Source organism: Scylla paramamosain, chromosome 38, assembly GCF_035594125.1.
Source record: "Scylla paramamosain isolate STU-SP2022 chromosome 38, ASM3559412v1, whole genome shotgun sequence".
In the NCBI taxonomy this organism is placed as follows: Eukaryota; Metazoa; Arthropoda; class Malacostraca; order Decapoda; family Portunidae; genus Scylla; species Scylla paramamosain.
In genome coordinates, this window is record NC_087188.1 from 6,231,235 (window position 1) to 6,252,424 (window position 21,190).

At 43.6% G+C, this 21,190-nt stretch overlaps 1 protein-coding gene across 10 annotated transcripts in view; it reads left to right on the plus strand.

Moving 5' to 3' along the window:
- Window positions 1–21,190, plus strand: part of LOC135091624 (protein PALS1-like) — a 59,044-nt gene that overhangs the window by 35,427 nt on the left and 2,427 nt on the right. For 2 of the 10 annotated variants that reach the window (XM_063989400.1, XM_063989392.1), the window contains exons 2-13: window positions 14,022–14,279; window positions 14,703–14,967; window positions 15,252–15,498; window positions 15,797–16,011; window positions 16,417–16,641; window positions 16,747–16,912; window positions 17,327–17,465; window positions 17,636–17,776; window positions 17,952–18,085; window positions 18,650–18,835; window positions 20,331–20,495; window positions 20,789–21,102. In XM_063989400.1, the coding sequence (XP_063845470.1) occupies window positions 14,188–14,279; window positions 14,703–14,967; window positions 15,252–15,498; window positions 15,797–16,011; window positions 16,417–16,641; window positions 16,747–16,912; window positions 17,327–17,465; window positions 17,636–17,776; window positions 17,952–18,085; window positions 18,650–18,835; window positions 20,331–20,495; window positions 20,789–21,102 (2,289 nt within the window). In that variant the 5' untranslated portion in view covers window positions 14,022–14,187. Of the gene's footprint in view, window positions 1–4,879; window positions 4,960–11,801; window positions 12,914–13,555; window positions 13,703–14,021; window positions 14,280–14,702; window positions 14,968–15,251; window positions 15,499–15,796; window positions 16,012–16,416; window positions 16,642–16,746; window positions 16,913–17,326; window positions 17,466–17,635; window positions 17,777–17,951; window positions 18,086–18,649; window positions 18,836–20,330; window positions 20,496–20,788; window positions 21,103–21,190 lie in introns of those variants that run through there. The other 8 variants (XM_063989402.1, XM_063989397.1, XM_063989394.1 and 5 more) reach the window with 7 other exon arrangements.

A 21,190-nucleotide genomic window follows, 5' to 3' on the forward strand; every position in this document is an offset into this window, starting at 1 on the left:
AGGTCGTCCTGGTAGTCCTACGTGGTCGTTATGCAGTCCTTGGGTGGTTTCATCAATTTTGAGGGTCATGTTGGTGTCAGAGTTGTCGCAGTAGCGTTGAGGTCGTGCTGGAAGTTTCGCTGAGTCGCGGTTATATTCAAGTAGTGCTGAGGGTCTTGGTGTCTTCTTGGGATCGTCTCTGTAATGCTTGAGGGGTCGCGTTGTTGCCATAAGGTCGTTATAATAGTGCTGCTGAGTCGTGGTTATATTCAAGTAGTGCTGAGGGTCTTGGGTCGTGGTGGTGGCAGTGAAGGGTCGTGGCGGAGTACGTGTGTTATCTGGCCCTGGCTGTGTCGCTCCCTCCGTGCCGCGCCCTAAAGATCCCTTAATGCTATTGTGCGGCCCTTGCATCCCGCCTCCCTCCCTTAACCTCATTTTGTCTCCCTTATCTTCCTTATTCCTCCTTCTCCTCCTCTTACCCTTCATCGTGTCTCTTGCTTTCCTTCTTTTCGTCTTTTGTTTGTTTGTTTGTTTGTTTGTTTCACTTCCTTTTTAGTTGTGTGTGTGTTTTTTTTTCGTCTTCTCTACTTTACCTCTTGTTTCTCCTCTTCTTATCTTCCCTTTTCCTCCTCCTCCTCATATTCTTCATCTTGTATTTTGGCTTCCTTTTCGTCTTATTCCTTACTCTCTATTTTCCTTTTCCTTTGAAATCTTTTTGTCTCCTTTACCTTTCCTCTTGCTCCTCTTATTCCTCTTCCTCTTACATTAATCTTCTCTCCCTTTTCCTCCTTCTCTTTAAATCTTTCTTTCCTTCTTTACCTTTCTTCTTCCTCTTCAGCTTAACATTAATCATATCCTAACCACCACTTACCTCTCCTCCTCCTCCTCCTCCTCCTCCTCCTTCTCCTCCTCAGGTAAGTGGCGAGGAAGAGGCGCCATTCTTAAGGTTAATTAGGTCATACGTCTCACAGAAAGACACGATATTGTTAATTGTTTCTTGTATTCTTGGCATGAATGTAGAAGTCTGTGTTCGGGGGTGAATAATTTTGAGAAAAGCTTCATTTACGAGCCTTTGTTCTGAGAGAGAGGGAGAGAGAGAGAGAGGGGAAGGGGGGAGAGGGAGATCTGCTACTGACATTAACGATATTGCTGTGTCCTATTGTGTTCTATGTCTGCATTACGCTTGTGTATTCCATTACCGCCGCCATCCACGGTGTGTTGGTGCATTTGTGACTGAGTATAGATGCATTTTGTTTCCTGGTGTTTGTGTAGTGAGTTGGTGGTGCTTCTTGATGCTTCTGTTTTTGTCGTTCGTTATTCTTTTATTTGGTTAGATTGTTTGGAAGTGTGGCAGGTCAGTCAGTCAGTTTGTTTGTTTGTTTGTTTGTGAGTGAGTGAGTGAGTTGGTTCGTTGGTTATTTAGTTGACTGATGAGTGAATGAGTTTGTTAGTGAGTGAGTATATATGTTTGTTTGTTTGCTTCTTAGGTCTTGGTTAATTTTTCTCTAATCAGTTGGTGTTTAGTTATTAAGTTAGCTCTTGGTTAGTTAGATAGTCATTAAGTTAGTCAACTAGTTAGCTAGACTGTATTTAATTGCTTAGTTAGCTAATCATACAACACTTAATTACTCAGTTTGTTAATTAGTTCGTATTTTGGAAAGTTTCAGTATCCTTTCTCGCAAATGTTCTCTTTTACTTTCCCTTCACTGCCAGCGTTCAGTAGTTGTCGTGATGCGTGTATTGCTGACGTGAGAGGTGTGATGCAGTGGTACAGTGACGCGTGTAATAGCTGCCTACACACCTCACACCTGTATCACACCTGTATCTAAAGCTTCAATTAACGTAGTATTACCTGTGCACGATACCTATGTAATTATGTAACACCTATATGCTACACGTAATTACATACCTGAGTAGCACTAATCACTCACCTGTATACTAATTACTCATTACCTGAATATGACTCCTCAATGACTCTTCAAAAAGTTACGCAAAGAAGTAGTATTTTTTCTTTTTTCTTATTTATTTACGTTTTTATTTACTTATGTTAACGATGCAGCGGTGTCGTGCAGGAGTGTCCGGATGGCGGCTCTTAAGTACCCGTGTAGCTGCCTGCCAGTGGTCGTTGCGAGGGTGTCGTGTCGTGTCGTATCGCTGGGAGGGCGTGTTGCGTCGTGTAGTGCCCCTTAGGGATATACAGAGAGCCCTCGACAATGCCTTCTTTTGGGGTTTAGGGGGAAGACGTAAGGGTTATCGCTAGTACCACCTCCTCCTCCTCCTCCTCCTCCTCCTCCTCCTCCTCCTCCTCCTCCCCAGGGCATCATTTCTCTCTCCCCTCTAACTCTTTCCCCTCTTTACTCCCTCCATACACTCCCCTTACCTCTCCTCTTCAACTCCAGTTAGTTTCTCTCTCTCTCTCTCTCTCTCTCTCTCTCTCTCTCTCTCTCTCTCTCTCTCTCTCTCTCTCTCTCTCTCTCTCTCTCTCTCTCTCTCTCTCTCTCTCTCAGGTTCCCTTTTATGTTATACTCTATGCTCCATTTCTTTCTCCTCTCTTCTTACTCTCCCCTTCTGCTTCTCGGTATCCATTTAGGTCTACCTTTACACGTCCCTTATTGGTCTGTTACAAGTATTCCTTCACGTTACTTGCACATCCCAAAGTTTTTTTTTTTTTTTTTTTTCAATGCCTCACAGTTCACATCCCCACATCTCACATCATCCCGGCATTCACACCTACAGTCACCTCCATTACAGTACCCTTTATAGATCGCTTCTCCCGTTTGTACCGCCCTTGTTACGTGAAGGAGTACCGTTGAGTGCGTGAGGGAGGTTGCGTGCGTGTGTGTGCATCTCCCTGCTTGTTGATTACGCTTCGCCAGCCAGCCCGCCAGCCAGCCAGCCAGCCAGCCAGCCAGTCAGCCAGCCAGCCAGCCAGCCAGCCAGGACTCATAACGGATGGGGCGGTCATGAACATTACTCGTGTTTTCCGTATTCACTTTCCGCTGCGTTTTGTGACTTCCCACGTTCCTGAGTCTCCTGGTGTGCTGACGGCCTTACAGAACCTGCTGGTTGATCGATTGTAAGCAAATCAGAAAAATTGATGGAAAAAACACTGAGTACAGGTTAATTGACTGTTACGTGTTTCAAGTGCAAGGGAAACGTGGTATGCAAGATAAGAAGAGCTATTATCTATAATTAACGACGAAGAGGGGAAGAGAAAGATAATATTCATTCAATTAATCGATAGTTTAAATAAGGGTGCAAGGGGACAGGGAGAGAGGGAGAGGGAGGTTGATAAATGAGGACAGTGTAAACAAACAGACGAGTCATGAGGAAATTTTTTTTGTAGGTCAGCGTGAGTCTCATTATGTGGCTGGTGTGTAGGTATTGATTGTGTGTGTGTGTGTGTGTGTGTGTGTGTGTGTGTGTGTGTGTGTGTGTGTGTGTGTGTGTGTGTGTGTTATAGATCTCAGCTATCACCAAATCACGCCAACTGTCTCACTCACTCACTCACTCACTCACTCACTGACAGACCTTCCCTCTCTTTCCCTCTCGGTGACTCGCTACCAGTTCACACACACGCACTCCCTCTCTCACTGACTCATCCATACCCACTGACTTACTGACTCCCAATTTTTCACTCGACTCTCACTGACTCGCTCATTCCGACTCATCTCTCACCTACTCTCACTGACTGGTTGACTCGCCTCCTGACTCACGCGTCTTCCCGAACCTGTAAAGACGCAAAATCTAATCCCCTGAAAGAGAGAATCAGAGGCAATTATAAAGAAAAGGTTAAGAATCGACGTGGAATTCAGGTCCTCCTCCTCCTCCTCCTCCTCCTCCTCCTCCTCCTCCTCCTCCTCCTCCTCCTCCTCCTCCTCCTCCTCCTTTTCCTCCTCCTCCTCCTCCTCCACTTGAATAAGAGCAAAAAAGGAATAAAAACCACAATATTTTAACGAAACCTTTATGATGATTTTTTTTTTTTTTTTTTTTGCGGAAAGAACTGGAAACAAAAAAATGAATAATTAGGAAAAGAATAACAAAGAATAAAGAATAATAATGGGCAAAATAGAGGAGAAACATGCGCATATAAGCACAAGTTAAGCGTCCCTGCAATATGACACACAGTTGCATATTCTTGGTAAGTTGAAAGAAGGAATGCACAGGTGAGGAATGCATACGACAAGGTAAACACGAGAACACCTGAGGAAGAAGTTGCAGGTGGGCAGGTATGATAATTTACCTTTCATTACGTGCCTTTGCTTACCTGTGCAGTGGTGAGCGAGGAGGACAGGTGCGGCGGATAGTTGTTGTGGTTATGGGAGATTAGAAGCGGCGGTACTTGGCTCAGGGGAAATCTAAGCCACAGCCACGCGCCGAACACTGCCACGACCACCACCACCACCACCACCACCGCCACCATCACCGCCATCTCGTACGGGACTGTTCTCTTATGACTCGTGATGAAAGGAAAATGGAAGATAATATTAATGCATTATAATCTACTTTGCACTCTTATATAATTGGATGTAAGAGTTGAAATAGGCTGGGCTTTATTTGTATTTATTTTTATTGTTTACTGTTAGAATTGAAAAAAAAAATAAGACGCTGTGATGCATTTTTTACACATTAGTATTGTAGCGACGATAATAGATAAGATACTCGTTTTCTTTGCAGCGTTTTTTTTTTTATTATTATTTACCAATACAATTCTGTTCCAGAGCAAAACAAAACAAACAAAAAAAAACATCAAATCACCGTGCATCAGGTTGTAGCGTTCGTTGAAGTGTGTGCGTGTTTGCGTGCATGCGTGCCGCTCCGCAAAAACGCGTCCAATATTGAGAGACATTAGGCAACCATGCACGTATATTGTCCTCCCCGTGCCAGTTGCTCTTAGTGACTCCCTGGCACTTGACGGGGGAGGACACGCTGCTCTGCGCCTCACCTGTCTCACCTGCGTGGAACTCGTAACCTGTTTGGGTGACTCACGCGCGGCGGTGGTGGTGGTGGTAGCGGCGTGGCATGTGCGTGTCTGTGTATGAACGTGTGTCTGTGTGTCCGTGTGTACGCAGTAGTGTAAATCGATGTGTACGTTTTTGTGTCGTTGAAAAAAAAAAAAAAAAAGCACATAAGGAAGAAATATTTGAGGTGTCGATCGCGAGAGAGAGAGAGAGAGAGAGAGAGAGAGAGAGAGAGAGAGAGAGAGAGAGAGAGAGTCCCTTCCTCCCTCTCTCACATACCTAAGTGCGTTGCAAAGAGGAGCAGGAAAGCCTCGCCCTAAGCAAGCAAAATAAGAATGTTCGGGTATTGTAGTAACTCCTCACTCACAGGAAAAGACTGAGGAAGGAAGAAGACGTGAAGGAAAAGCAGGAAAAGTGAGCGTGAGTGTCTCGTGAAAGCAAAGCCAGAGCCATGAAAATTACACACGGAAAAAAAAAAGATAAAAGGTATTCATGAAAAATTAATGATACAACAAATGAGTGGCAAAATATGAAAGAGCAGAACAAATGATAATAGAAAGTTTATAATTGCCAAAATGGTGAGACTAAATGAGAAAAAAATAGAATAGAAGGGAAATTTTCTGAAAAGTTCTCAATATATAAGATGAAAGCAGTTAAATAATGTATGCAATGAAAGTATATGTTTAATTATAGAAAAGAAAAAAATGCAATGAAATGAAAACTTTTAAAATGCTTATAAGCCAACGTAAAAATAAATAAATAAATAAGTAAACTGTATAATTTATACAAGTGAAAGTTCAATTTTTCAACTAGGAAAAGAAAAAAAAAGTCAAATGAGAACTCAATGAATTACACGAAAAAAAAGAAACTTATAATATCACACAAAGAAAAGTAATGAAAGGAGAAGATGAGATACGCAAGTGAAAGTTTTATTATCTCAACTTAAAAAAAAAAAGAAGCTCAAAATCAAATGAGAACCACCAGAAATTGCACGATTCGTTGTCGAGTTGCTCAGGTGACTCAGTATTGAATCTTGACGAAGGGGAGAGGAAGAAACGCGATTACGGTTTATCAGATTATGTCTTTGTGCCTCTTCCGGTGAGCCTCTTTTTTCCGTCCGTGGAAAACGCGAGGAAGGTAGACATTACGAGAGAGAGAGAGAGAGAGAGAGAGAGAGAGAGAGAGAGAGAGAGAGAGAGAGAGAGAGAGAGAGAGAGAGAGAGTGAGTGAGTGAGTGAGTGAGTGTGTGTGTGTGTGTGTGTGTGTGTGTGTGTGTGTGTGTGTGTGTGTGTGTGTGTGTGTGTGTGTGTGTGTGTGTGTGTCTTGTTTTCGTTTCCCCTTTCTTTCTTTTCTTCACTGAGAGGTGATGGGGGGGTGGTCAGAGGAAGGAAAGAAGGAAGAGGAGAAGGAGGAAGGAAATTAGGAAGGGGAGGAGGAGAATGGAAGAAGAGGACGGAAGGAAATGAGAGAAGGAGGAAAGGACGAGAGAGAGAGAGAGAGAGAGAGAGAGAGAGAGAGAGAGAGAGAGAGAGAGAGAGAGGAGAAAGAGAGAGAGAGAACGTGTCACCTGATGTCACTTGTGCGAGGAGTGTCGTCCACACCTGACTCACGCCTGTCACGCCCGCGCCTCGCCAAGCTCGTGATGGATGTGGCCTACCTGTATTTCCAAGGCTCAGGTTAATTAGCGGTCGGCAGGTGTAGTTTCCCACGTGATTTGCATAATAGAAAACGAGCTTACCTGTGCATATATTATATATTAATTCAAACTCACACTCATAAAAAAAGTGATAATAGCATTTTCCTACTTTTATTAATTTATTTATATTTTTATTGTTTATTTACTTTCACTGAATCATGTAATTGTTCATAATTGAGTGTGTGTGTGTGTGTGTGTGTGTGTGTGTGTGTGTGTGTGTGTGTGTGTGTGTGTGTGTGTGTGTGTGTGTGTGTGTGTGTGTGTGTGTGTGTGTGTGTGTTCGTTGCTTCACGCCTTAACATTTTTTCCAAGTGACTCGTTGTAATTCGGCTGATGTTTTGTTTGGGAGAGAGAGATAAAGAGAGAGATGGGCGGGGTGGGGCGGGGCCGGAAGTAAACAGGTGGGTTAAGGGGAGGAGGGGGAGGGAGGGTCCAGCACTTCCGATCCTCCGGCCCCTATATAGTCCGCCAAGGTTTGCACTGTAATACTGACATGCGCAGCAACTCAGCCCTCTGGCCGCCGTGATGGAGAGCTGGCCGGGAGTAAGAATCACGGGGAAATAGTTTGCCTCTGAGTCTGGAAGCTTTGTCCGCCCCCAACTGTTAATGCTGATGGCTGGTAATCGCGTGAAGGGTGAGTGGCGCTGCATCCGATGGCAGTGTCACCCCCGCCCGAGTGAGGGGAATGGGAGGGAGGGGGAGGGACCTGACTTGTTTTTTCATTGTTTACTGCACTGTGGACCAGTTCATGAGTTGAATTCGTAAGAAAAAATCGCCCAAAATATTTTCTTCACTGCGGGCAGGTTGAGGAGTTAATTGCATAGAGGAAAATATTACTTGCTTTTTTTTTTTTTCCACTCATGGGCTGTCGAAGACATAATGTAATGATGCTCTTAAAAAGGCAAAAAACTCCATTCCTCTCTACTGAGAGGCGATCGAGGAGTTAAATGTATGAGGAAAATGACCAATATAAGAGTTTTCTCCACTAGAGGCATGTGTAAGCTAAATCCGCCAGAATGAGAGGCGAAATAAGCAGTTTCCTCGCGGCGTCAAGAGGCATCACACCCCGAGCAGGTCTAGAAAAGATAAACTCGTGAAGATATGAGCGTGGACTCCCGCCTTAGGGGACGCCGTGACGGGTTTACGATGCTTCACTACAGGGGCGAGGCGTGGAGTGCACCCTTATGATCCTTCCTTGCTGTACTCCCTGAATTGTAGTAGTATTCAAAGGGTCAACTGCTGACGTTGAATACAGCGCTTCTCGTTCAGAAAGGTTAAGCAACGGTGGGTCTGGTTATGACATGGATGGGTGTTGATCTCTACATTGCGTTACTCCCTGAGCTGTACTATTTAGAGAGCCAAGCAACTGTTCCCTGTTAATCTCTATACTTGCCGATGTGAAGCAGGTGTGCCAGGTGAGTGCCGTCCACCGGAGAGAAGAGAGACGGGTGGTGCCTCTCTATCACACCTCAGCCTTCTGGCTCCCCCCGCTATCTCAGGCCGGGAGAGGGACATTAGCTCTCGCTTGCTGCTTGGAAGAGTGAGACGACGCTTAGACCTTTGATAATACGCTGGAGGAAATAGCTGATGAAAAGCGAAGAAGAAAGAAATGTCCACTGTATAGCACATAAAAGAATTAAACTAGCACTAATATGCACAAAAGAGACAAATTACCAGTCATGCACAGAAAAAAAAAATGACTACTGAAATACGCAGGAAAAGAAAGTACGACTAAAATTCGTAGAGAGAAAATACCAGTGAAACACTCAGAGGTAAAGAGAAATGACTACTGAAATGCGCAGAAGAGAGAAACTGCCACTGACATGCGCAGAAGGAATTAGCTTTGTTTCACGCTGCTATATTCGTAAACTGACTCCGCTAATCCCGACGCAGCAGTGAAAGAGAAGACGCGTGATTGGTCAGGAGGTGCGCAAACAGCGAGCATTTTTTTCGTGTTCTGTTGATTCTTCGTGTCTTGTGGCGTCACGTTCGCTCTACTTCTTTTCTTTTCGCCTTCGTTGTACCAATACGAGACATGCTGCTGCGGAGGGAGAGACAGAGATGGAAGCTGCTGTTACTGGTCCCTTTCTTTCCCTCCCCCTCCTCCTCCTCCTCCACCTCCTCCTCCATGTTTTTCTCTCCTCTCTCTTCCTTTCTCTGCTTCTTTCTCATATCTTCTCTTGTCAAGTGTGTTTTCTCCTGTTTTCTATTCGTTTGTTCTATTTTCCTCATATCTCTAGTCATTCAGTTAATCCTCTTGTTTTTTTTCACGTTTTCTTCTCTGTGCCCCTACTTTGCTTTGCCAAGTGAGTGAGAGAGTGAGCGAAGACAGGAAGAGTGTTGTTCAGTCAATAAGAGAGTAAGAGTGAGTGAGAGAATGTGAGTGTGTGGAGAGAGAGGGGGGGAAGCGGTTCTGTCCGGTAGACGTAATCAATATGATGAATTTACTGGCGGTCTCACGTACTGGGGGCAACCACACTCCTCCTCCTCCTCCTCCTCCTTGTTATTCTCCGTCTTTTACTTTCGTCCTTATGCCTTTTCATTTTCTTTATTTTGTCTTTTTTTCTACTTCCTCATCCTATCTATCTGTCTTCTTCTTCTTCTTCTTCTTCTTCTTTTCCTCGTCTTCGTCATCGTCCTCCCACTATTATAGATTTTGATTATAATTCTATTACTGCTACTCTCCTCCTCCTCCTCCTCCTCCTCCTCCTCCTCCTCCTCCTCCTCCTCCTCCTCCTCCTCCTCCTCCTCCTCCTTTTCTACCCTCAACACCTATCTCTCCTATTCTTCTCATCTCCTTTCCTCCTCCTCCTCCTCCTCCTCCTCCTCCTCCTCCTCCTCCTCCTCCTCCTCCTCCTCCTCCTCCTACTTTTCTACCCTCAACACCTATCTCTCTTCCACCTCCTCCTACTCCTCCTCCTCCTCCTCCTCCTCCTCCTCCTCCTCCTCCTCCTCCTCCTCCTCCTCCTCCTCCTCAGCGTGTAGTGATATCAGCACGTCTTTCACTATGAAGTCTTCTCTTCACGGGCAGTTGACCCAAAAAAGCAACGATGGGCTTTTGTGTGGCGATCGTTCGAGTCTCCGGTGAGTCTCTTCAAAGGAAACACTACGAACAACGAACAGCAGCAGATACGTTGGCCCTCAGGTGGCTTTTTTCATAATGTATTGATCTGAAATAGTCAATAGGCAGCCCCCGAGCACCCCTGCAGCCTAGCACGTGTGGAGCTACTAGTAGAACGCATTGATTTGGTGGTGAGATAACTGTACGCAACCTCCTTCCCTTTAGGCTTCAGGTTAATAATAGAATGAGTTAGTGCGGTTAAGTTTAGGCTTCTCTTTGCGTTGGAGTTAAGAATAGGAATGATAGACTTAGTAGAGGTAGGTATAAACTTTTTCTAGGGGTTTAGGTTAAAAACAGAATGTGTTAGAGTTAGTGAGGGTATTTTTAGGCATGTGTGTAGGTTCTGGCTTAAAAATAGAACATCTAATGGTAGACTTCGCAAAGATAGATATTAATCTCTCTCTCTCTCTCTCTCTCTCTCTCTCTCTCTCTCTCTCTCTCTCTCTCTCTCTCTCTCTCTCTCTCTCTCTCTCTCTCTCTCTCTCTCTCTCTCTCTCTCTCTCTCTCTCAGAATAGAGTGGTTAAAGTTAGTAAGAATATACTTAAGTTTCTTTTTTTTTTAAGTTTTAAGTTAAGAATATAATTGACAGACTTAGAAAATAGAAAATATACGTAAATACACCAGCCTTATTTTTTTCTATTTTAGGTTGATAAGAGAATGATGATAACGGTATTTCCAAGCTTCTTTCGTATTTTTAAATAGAGATAATCGATTAGTAAAAAGTATATATATAATCTTTCATTTATTTATTTATCTTTTTTTTTTAATAACAATGGCTGCAGGTGGTAAGAGATTAGTTACGCCTCTCGATACAGGTTTGAAGTTGAGAATAAAATTAATAAAATTGTTTGATTAATTAAAGAACATAATTCCTTGTTTTAGGTTTTAACGTCCATTGAAAAGGAAAAAAAAAGTGCGGGTTACATTTCTCATTTCACTTTATGGACTTGTTATTTTAACGTTTACATAAAGAAACACTTCTTTTCTTTTCCGTTTTCTCCCCCTTTTTTTTTTACATTTTCCATTCAATGAGCCTTCTGTGTCACAATTCGGTCTCCCACACTCAAGGCGAACGCGGTCTGTGTTAAATCATTCTCTGGGGCGAATCCTTTGTCGTTTCACATGAGATAAGACCATTTGATGTCAGTGATAAGCTATCGCTGTAGCGTTATCAGTGGGCGGAGACATGCCAGTATGTAGTGTTGAAGGGAGGGCGGCGGGACGTGACTGTGATACCAGTACTTACAAACGCTTTACTCTCTCATCTGGACCATTTTCAAAGGCCACCAAGATAAGAAGTCGGGTTTTCAAAGGTGTTTTCGCCATTGATGATGCTGAATACTAATTAAACTACTAGTATAATTATGAAAGCACCCTTGAAAATTACATTAACTTCTAGATCACGTTAAAAGTAGTGATAGACGCAGAGATGGTACACGTCACGGAAGGAAGGGGCACGAGAAGAAAAATTAAATTAATAAATAAGTAAAGGGATAATAAATAAATAAATAAATAAATAAATATATATATATATATATATATATATATATATATATATATATATATATATATATATATATATATATATATATATATATATATATATATATATATATATATATATATATATATATATATAATGCATAGAATGCAAGATGGGAGGAAGCAAACTACATAAAAATATGGATAAAGTAAGAAAATTAAAAAAAATGAGGGAGAGAGAGAGAGAGAGAGAGAGAGAGAGAGAGAGAGAGAGAGAGAGAGAGAGAGAGAGAGAGTAATGACACTTAGAACAACAGTATTATGTAAATGTTCTGTGTGTGTGTGTGTGTGTGTGTGGAGGGAGAGAGAGAGAGAGAGAGAGAGAGAGAGAGAGAGAGAGAGAGAGAGAGAGAGAGAGAGAGAGAGAGAGAGAGAGAGAGAGAGAGAGAGAGAGAGAGAGAGAGAGAGAGAGAGAGAGAGAGAGAGAGGATAACATACATACATACATACATACATACGTACATACATACATACGAGTATATGCATGCACTGAACACGGAAACCACATTCCTCCGTGATTAGATAGTCTCGTGTACTCACCTGGACTTACCTGTGCCTCACTCGTCGGCTGCCTCAATTACTGCCTCCAGCTGAAACTTTTATCGGTAACTTTGGGATCATCTTAAGTTATCTGTTGACATGTTTAACGAAAATCCTAAAGAAAACGGAAGGAACACAGGAATGACAGACTGTTCTGAGGAAATTGTAAGAAAACAGGGAAAAATAGTGTAGTGAATTGGGCTGAAGTTGATAATTTAATCGGTAACATTGAGATGTGTTATGGAAGCCCCGGGAAACTTAAAAGTAGTTGTTGGTGTGTTTAATGAAAAGTTGAAAGTGAACGGAAGGAAAGCAGAGAAATTGTATTGTGTGTTACGGAAATTGAAATAAAACTAAGGACGGAAGTTGAAATATAACTGAGATAAAACAGAAATTACAGAATGTTATAGGGAAAGTGAAACAAAACGGAGGAAACATCGAGGGACTGGAGATGGAGGTTCTGTTGTGTTGTAATGAAGTTGAAGGAAAACGTTGAGACGAAGAAATACAAAAAAAAAAAAAAAAAAAGTGAAAATGTTCCGTAATTGTATGCTATTTTTTTTTTCCCGAAATTTGACAGACCTCGCCATGGAGTGAATATTAAGTGAAGGAAGAAAAATTCAACATGTGACTAATATTTTTTTTCCTTTATTATCGAAAGGAAAAGACTTCTATGCAATGAAAAAGAAGTTCGAGAAAATGTAAGACGTAAAAAGAAAAAAAAAAAAACTGAGTGCTGAATCGTATTGAGCTGAAAAGAACAACCATATGAAGTGAAAATTCGGTAAGACAAGAAAAAAAAAAGAGGAAAGAGAAAAATTTAATGATGTTGAGATTAATAAGAACGTAGACAATGCAACATGATAATTACCTGTTCGACAATGGTTGATCATTGTACGAGGTCGCTGGGACAGGTGGCGGTGGTGGTGGTGACGCAAACATGGACCGAGCTGCTACTGAACTCTCTAATAAACTTTACCGGGAGCCTCTGACGCCATGGTCATGTCACACCCTCATTTCTAGTCACGCGTCACCTTCACACAAGTTGACGTGATGCTTAAGTTCATGACTGGGTTAGTATGTGAGTAGTGTGCTGTGTGCTGTATGTGTGTTGTGTGTTGTGTGTTCGTATGTATCCCCGTGCGTCCCTCTCTGGCACGAAGAGGGAGTAAACGGGGGGCGTTGCAGGAGGTTGGAGAGAGGGATTTTTACGTCTCTCTTCTCCCAGAACAAGCCTGTAAGATGATCATTGTTTTCTGTTCCACACTCACTATATTAATCAATTCAGTGCTTGTAATGTCGCTTGCGTCAAGAATTCACCTGTGTATGGGTTGGTTTTTCCTTGTTCTTCCTCTTCTGGTTCTTGTTTTCCGTGTTGTTCTTTTCACGGTGGAAATTGAAGCAGAGAGAGAGAGAGAGAGAGAGAGAGAGAGCAGTTCTAGAAAGTAACAACGATGTAATCAGATTGTTTAAGATTTTCACTAATGATAATTATGTGTGTAGTTTGATATTAGTGTTTTTTTTTTTTTCCCTCGTTCTGCTTCTCTTTCACGATGGAATTATTAGCTGAGGTAACATAGTTTCAAGTGACAATGATGAGAATCAGACTGTTTCACTATAACAATTGATCCCCTCTTGAAACTTGCGTTTGAACCTCTAAAACCTGTGCTCGAGTTTATTACTGTGAACCAGAAGGGAAGGGAGGTTTTCATTGGGGGTTTGAGTCACTGTTTGCTAGACGTGGCTGAGGACGCTTGCATGCCAGTACGTCCTTTACTCACAGCCAGTCAGTCAGTCAGTCAGTCAGTCACTAAGTAGAGCTTTAAGTCTCCCTGGAATACAGACACAACAGGAAAAAAAAGGTTTGTATCATAACCTGTTGTTGTTATTATTATTATTATTATTATTATTATTATTATTATTATTATTATTATTATTATTATTATTATTATTATTACTAATATTATTTATCTTCTGTCTCTTCCCTTTCTTCTCATTCGTATTTTCTTCTATACATTTTTCCTAATTATTCAGCTTTATCTCATACTTGTTTGGCATCCTCATCATCCTGGACCATTTTGTTGTTACGGCTCTTGGCTCCTTTATCAGCCTAGAGTATATTTAACTAAATGACTGGTTAACTCAATGACCGTTTAACTAATAACTGTCCTATCTTTACAGCTCGCGCAAGTCGGGCGGCAGCAGCGGTAGCGGGGAGGTCGGGCGGGGCACCCCTCGCCACAAGGGGGCGGGAGGGAGCACCCCGCGCCACTCCCGCAAAGGACGTGACCACCGGGAGCAGCAGCCGCCCACCGTCATCTCAGCGCCGGAGATCGGCTACGACAACATGATCAGCATGGTGGAGTTTGACCCCGGCAACCGAGAGATGGCCGTAGACGTGCCAGACTCCTTCGTGGGCCGCACCAAGACCCCGCCCAGGTGATCACACACACACACACACAGTATTGCAACTATAATACATGTGCATTCATAGCAAAAAGCATAAGTATACAATATGCAAGTTAAAGGTTCCTACTGGGCAAAGAAACGTTCATGAAGCACCGAATCAGGGAATGAATGGTTCTGAGGCGCGGAGTGTCTTGGCTATCCTAGCGGTGGGTCACACGCTGCAAGATTACCTCACGTGTCTTGATGAAGCTTGTGCTGAGAGTATTAAAGAGTCTGAGGCGTGAATCAAGGGTGCATCTGATGTGCAGTATGTGTATGGTCTCTGGTGAGGAGTGTGTATGGACGTCATGGATTATTCAAGGCTGTGTAAGCAGTTAACAACACTGTTGGCGAGGTACAGACGTGTTGAACCCTTTCCAGTTGTGTCCCTACATATCTTCATTTCCCCAACAGATACCCACCACCTAAGCCCCAGGGCCAGACCATCACGCCCATCCACAACAATAACAACAACAGCAGCAAGAGTAGCAGGAAGGGCGGCTCTTCGGGCACCGCCACGCCCCAGAATGGCACCCTCCCCAAGTCAACGCCTACCCCTCGCATCCCCGACCAGCCCCAGCGGTCTCCCCAGCTGCCCCCGCTGCCTCTGGGCCAGCAGGAGGGCCTCATGCAGCAGCCTTCCACGCAGGACGAGATGAACAGGATAAGGAAGTATGAGGTGAGTGTGCGTTATCCTCAGCGTGGACCGAGTCAAGGGCACCATTGTTAACACAATAAAGGATGTACGTATTGAAAACAAAAGGTGGAATTTCATAGCTCATGTTAATTTAAATTTTTTATCAGGAGAGTCTTCTCAAAATTTTGGTGAACTACAGTATTTAGTTGCTGGTGTAATGATTCTAGGTTTTATACTATGGCATTACTTTGTATGTTATGAATGCATGTTTAATACATGTGTAAGGTGTGTTGTATTCATGCAATAAATTATCTCAATACCTGCAGGAGGAGCTAAAACTTCGCCGGGAGAGAGAGGAGCAAGAGGCAATGCTGAGGACGTCCCTCAGGTCCTCCCAGAAGCTGCAGCAGCTGGCCAACAAGCCGGTGCCCTCAGGAGTGGTCAATGAGGCCTTCACTGTGGAGGACACGCAGGCGGCAGCAGCAGCAGCAGCAGCAGCAACAGCTGGGGCAGCAGCAGCAGCAGCGGGAGCAGAGGTGAAGCCAAGTGGAGAGACCCCAAGCAAAGTCATTGGTAAGTTTGAGTGGTGCATGGTGCTGAGGGAATGAGTGGAGGAAAGCAGTGGGTGGTAGAAAAGTGTTTGGAAACTTGGAAAGACCCAAGTGAATCATTTTCTTGTCAGTTTTTTGGGAAGTTGCTATTTTGTGCATCTTTAGTTTTTGTATCTCTTGGCCAGCCTCATTTTCACATTATAAAGAACATTTAATAATTATAATGTAAAAGGAAGAAAACAAAGATCATAAATAATTAATGAACATGGAACAAAGCAAACAGCCGTCATTGGTGTAACACAGCCCCTTTTCTGCCTCAGGGATCAACGAGCTGATTCAGTCCCTTCAGAGGATCCAGACAGTCCTCAAGTCAAATGGCCACAGAATCAGCGAGGACATGACCCTGGTGGCCCAGCTCCTGACCAACCCAGAGTTTCAGAAGGTGCTTGCAGTCCACAACAAGGTGCAAGAAACCTGGTGTTTGAACAGACCTCCAACCCCTGTGACAGACAATGCTCAAGGCTTGGTGGCAGAGGTGAGGCGCTGTGTCCTCATGTCCAGGAGTCTTACCTTCAATGGTGCACTCAGATTTTTTATCTAAATTTTTATCTTCCTTTTTCTGTGTTTTCCCAAAAGCAGTTGTTGGTCACTCAGATTTTTGGTCAGGAATTTTCCCTTTGTTCTGTATTTCCCGAGAGTATTTGTAATTCACATGGTTTTTCTTAATTTTTCAGTATAAAGATTTGCATTGATACTTTTTTCTCACTCACATTTGTACACAATACCAGTTGACTAAAGAAAATTTCCTTATCAAAAATTTGCAGTGACACTTTCCAGTTTCATATTTATACACATTCCCAGTTGACTAAAGCAAATTTTCTAGTATGGCATAATGATTTAGTACTTGCATATTCTGACTTATTATGATGTGTTTCTACAGTGTCTTCAGGAGCTACAAGAATTTTCCGTACCTGAGGCGGCAGAGCTTATAGACATACTTAATAAATACTCAATGGAGGGTCTTCTCCACGTGCACGACTCCATTGCTGAGCGGGAGCCCCTGCCAGTGGGGAACCTGCCAGAGGAGGAGGTGCTGGACAGGGTCACAAACTACCCCGAGGAGAGCGTCAAGATTGTGCGCATCGACAAGACCAACGAGCCCCTGGTGAGAGAGAGAGAGAGAGTTCTATTAGGAAAGTAAAGGTGTGTGTGTGTGTGTGTGTGTTTGTGTGTGTATACATGTGATGCCTAATCTGTGTTTGTTCCCCAGGGTGCTACAATCAGGAATGAGGGAGATTCAGTGATCATTGGCCGCATCGTGAAGGGCGGTGCGGCAGAGAAGTCTGGTCTCCTTCATGAGGGTGACGAGATCCTGGAGGTGAATGGTGTGGAGGTGCGAGGGAAGTCTGTCAATGACATTTGCGACATGCTTGCAGGTGAGTGTCATGTTAACACTTACTGATGCCTGTCTTTGTTTCTGTTCATCTATCTATGCATCTGTTAACAACATATTCATTAGTGGACTCCATGTATGTTGTACTCAATTCTTTCTTATTTAAACTGAGGGAAGTAACTTTAAAATATTGCACATGAGACAATAAACACGTGATAATTATAGCAAAAAAAAAAGGATCTTTACAAAGATTAGATTGTCAAATCTTGATTTCTTCCACTCAAAGCTACAAGTAGTCATTTTAGTAAGTTTATGAGGTAAATGTTGCAAATTTTGACACTAAAGGTTTTAATGGAATGTTGAATGTGGGCTTTAACTTCCCCAAAACATCAAATGGATCATCACAGCAATACTCCTTCCACCACTCCACATCCTCACCATTGTGTTTCCTTTGCAGGCATGACAGGGACCCTCACCTTCATCATCATTCCCAGCGCACAGCAACCCACTACCTCCCGCCCACCTCTCTCTCAGACCATCCACGTCAAGGCTCACTTTGACTATGATCCAGAGGAAGACATGTACATACCCTGCAGGTCAGTACTCTCATGCTCTTTGTGATCCATGTTTTGATTCTATCCTTTTGAAACAAATATTTGCCCACATGTTTTGAAACCATTATCATCAGGAATATTGAAGAATATGGTCCAAACTTTAAAATCTAGCCCTTAAGAGTGGTAACCAACATGCACAATCCAACTTGCAGAGAACTAGGCATGAGCTTCCAGAAAGGGGACATCCTACATGTGATATCCCAGACCGACCCCAACTGGTGGCAGGCATACCGGGACGGTGAGGAGGACCAGACCCTTGCCGGCCTTATCCCCTCCAAGGCTTTCCAGCAGCAGTGAGTACCCAGTGTTGCTGATTGTGTTGGCTTTGAACTATATGTTACTTATCCTGTCATTTGGTTTGGCTGGTCTCCTATCACTTTTGTTCCTCAGAAATCTACCAAACTGGTCCTGTTAACCGTTTTGTTCTTTGGAAATTTTAAGTTACTGATGTGAAATGTTTCTCTTCAGCCGTGAGGCGATGAGACAAACTGTGGTGGGTGACAACAACAATAAGGAGAAGACCAAAAAGGGCAAGTTGTTATGTGCCAAAAAGCATCAAAAGAAGAAGAAAAAGAAAATGCTCTATCCAAATTACAATGAAGGTATGAACAAATTGTAGTACTAATGTTAAACTAGACTATTCACTGATCTGGTTCCTGGAATTCCTGCTACTGAATGAAAACTAATTATGTCTGCATGACTTACAATTCCTTCCAATAACTAAAAGGAAGCTTTCTGGCATGACCTAACATGAGATTCTAGACCGTGTAGTACTAACATTTGCATGGAAGTCACTCGTTAGAATGTTGTTATATGTAATTAGTTCTTACTGTTTTTGCTACTTAGGTGCAGACTCAGCCACAGGAGATGTACAAAAACTGCTTTACATTCTGCATGTTTATTTTCAGCATTTCATCTCACACATACCAGACTCCTCAAAGATAAATCTACTTGAATTTAACATCAACACCTGCATAATATAGAAGTCTCATTAGCACAACATTTCTTTATCAATTAACATAGTGCTTACATCACACCACCACACACACCCCCACAACTTGTCCTCTGTTCTATTGCATGATGGCATTGCAGGTAGCCAGGTGATTCCTGCCACTGCACGTGTCAATGTACATAGTAACCCTCTTATGCCCCTCTGTGTCACTCAGCACGCAGCAACTCACCACTCCCACTGTCAGGGCTGGGGAATCCCTGTGCCGACATAAGTGACTCAGACAAGGCAGGAGCTGCAGCAAGGAATAGGGTGTTAACTGTGAGGTTTGCTCTGCCACACTGCCGATGCATGAAAGGCAGCACGAGGAGGCGCAGCTACTCCATGACTGACCTGGATGTCGGTACGGGGTAGAGTAGAGGTGGTGAGCGGTGTGCTGTGCTGACTATCGACTCTGCTGGATGTGCCTGTGCTTTGTTGGGTGTGCTGATGTCGTGGATGTATTCTGAAACATTGTCTGCACCCTGACTTCTTTTACAAAAGGCTCTTACTGAAGCTGCATGGGTTTTAAGGGTGTTTTTTACAGTTCTAGTGACAGATTTTTAAAAATTTCTACATTGTTCACAGGCAAAGCACTCCTAGCTAATGATATCTGTAGCCTTGGAAAATAGTTGTGGTAAGAGAGCAAAATGTTTCAGAATACAGGCCTTTGTGTGGTGTTGGTGGGAAACTGTGTTTACACAACGCAAGCTAAGCTGCTTCCTACAGTCTCTCTACTGAATTTGCATTGATTGAGAGTACACTGCAACATGTAAATTTCAGCGAGTGTGTGTGTGTGTGTGTGTGTGTGTGTGTGTGTGTGTGTGTGTGTGTGTGTGTGTGTGTGTGTGTGTGTGTGTGTGTGTGTGTGTGCGCGCGTGTGTGTGTGTGTGCGCGTGTGTGTGTGTGCGCGCGTGTGTGTGTGTGCGCGCGTGTGTGTGTGTGCGCGCGTGTGTGTGTGTGCGCGCGCATGTGTGTGTGTGCGCGCATGTGTTTGTGTGTGCGTGCGTGTGTGTGCGCGCGCGCGCGTGTGTGTGTGTGTGTGTGTGTGTGTGTGTGTGTGTGTGTGTGTGTGTGCACGCATGTGTGTGTGTGTGTGTGTGCGAGCGCATGTATATTGTATCTGCGCACTTGCACACAGGTGTGTGTTGTATGTGCGCACGTGTGTGTTGTATGTGCGCACGTGCGTGTTGTATGTGCGCACGTGCGTGTTGTATGTGGTGTGTGTGTGTGTGTGTGTGTGTGTGTGTGTGTGTGTGTGTGTGTGTGTGTGTGTGTGTGTGTGTGTGTGTGTGTGTTTACCTAGTTGTGCTTTATGGGAAAAGAGCTATGCTCGTGCTGTCCCATCTCCATATCTTTTAATATCCAACTTAGCCTTGTATACTTTCTGCATTTACTATTTCCTCATCCAGACTGTTCCATACATCAATACGTATCAATATGAGAAACTATACTTTTTGATGTCTCTTCTACAAGTACTCCTCTTCAGCCTCTTTCCATGTCCTCTAGTGTCCCGTGTGTGTGTGTGTGTGTGTGTGTGTGTGTGTGTGTGTGTGTGTGTGTGTGTGTGTGTGTGTGTGTGTGTGTGTGTGTGTGTGTGTGTGTGTGTGTGTGTGTGTGTGTGTGTGTGTGTGTGTGCGCGCGCGCACATGCAAGTAAGTGTGCGTGTGTGTGGGGGGGGGACCTGAGAATGAGAGCAATGTAAGCAAACACACACATTGCAGTTTCACTATTTATATTAGCAAAAATTGCAAAAATTGCTAATCCTGTGTACTAAAACTGACAAAAAAGTAATTGAAGCATAACAAAACACACACCAAACCTCAGCACAAGGCATTGAGCATTCCACACTCTGGCAGACTTTGACTCAGAGGAGATCCTGACCTATGAGGATGTAGCACTGTACTACCCCCGGGCCAACAGGAAGCGGCCCATTGTCCTCATTGGCCCACCAAACATTGGCCGGCACGAACTGCGGCAGAAGTTGATGGAGGACAGGGAGAGATTTGCTGCCGCCATTCCACGTAAGTTCTCAATACTTTACTTGTATTAACTGGAGGACAAGATTACATTAAATTATTCATTTGAAGACAAGACTACTTATTTTACTCACTAGAGGATAAGTGACAGCCTTAGTATGTATGGACTAGTCTAAAACTGACATTAATCTCTACTACCCTTCTATTCTTAGACTAGGAATATAATTCTATTAGTTCACTCCCCTCAGATAAAGTAGAAGTGATGTTTTATAGGAGCTGGGAGAGTTGTGGCAGACTTGACATAAACCAAACATTTATGCTTACACTCCTGCCAACAGACACATCTCGGGCCCGAAGAGAGACAGAGTGTGATGGGCAGGATTACCACTTCATCTCCCGGACACAATTTGAGTCGGACATTCTGGCTCGCAAGTTTGTGGAGCACGGAGAGTACGAAAAAGCCTACTACGGGACCAGCATAGCCGCCATCAGGGCCGTTGTGAACTCGGGCAAAATCTGCGTACTTAACCTTCACCCTCTGTCCCTCAAGATCCTCAAGAGTTCTGACCTCCAGCCTTTTGTAGTGTTTGTAGCACCACCCTCACTGGAAAAACTACGGCAGAAGAAGCAGAGATTAGGCGAGCCTGTCAAGGTAAGATGTCGGGCAAGCAATGGTGATGAGAGATGTTATATTTATAGCAAGAATCCTAAACCCTACTTGGGCAAATGTTTGTTGGAAC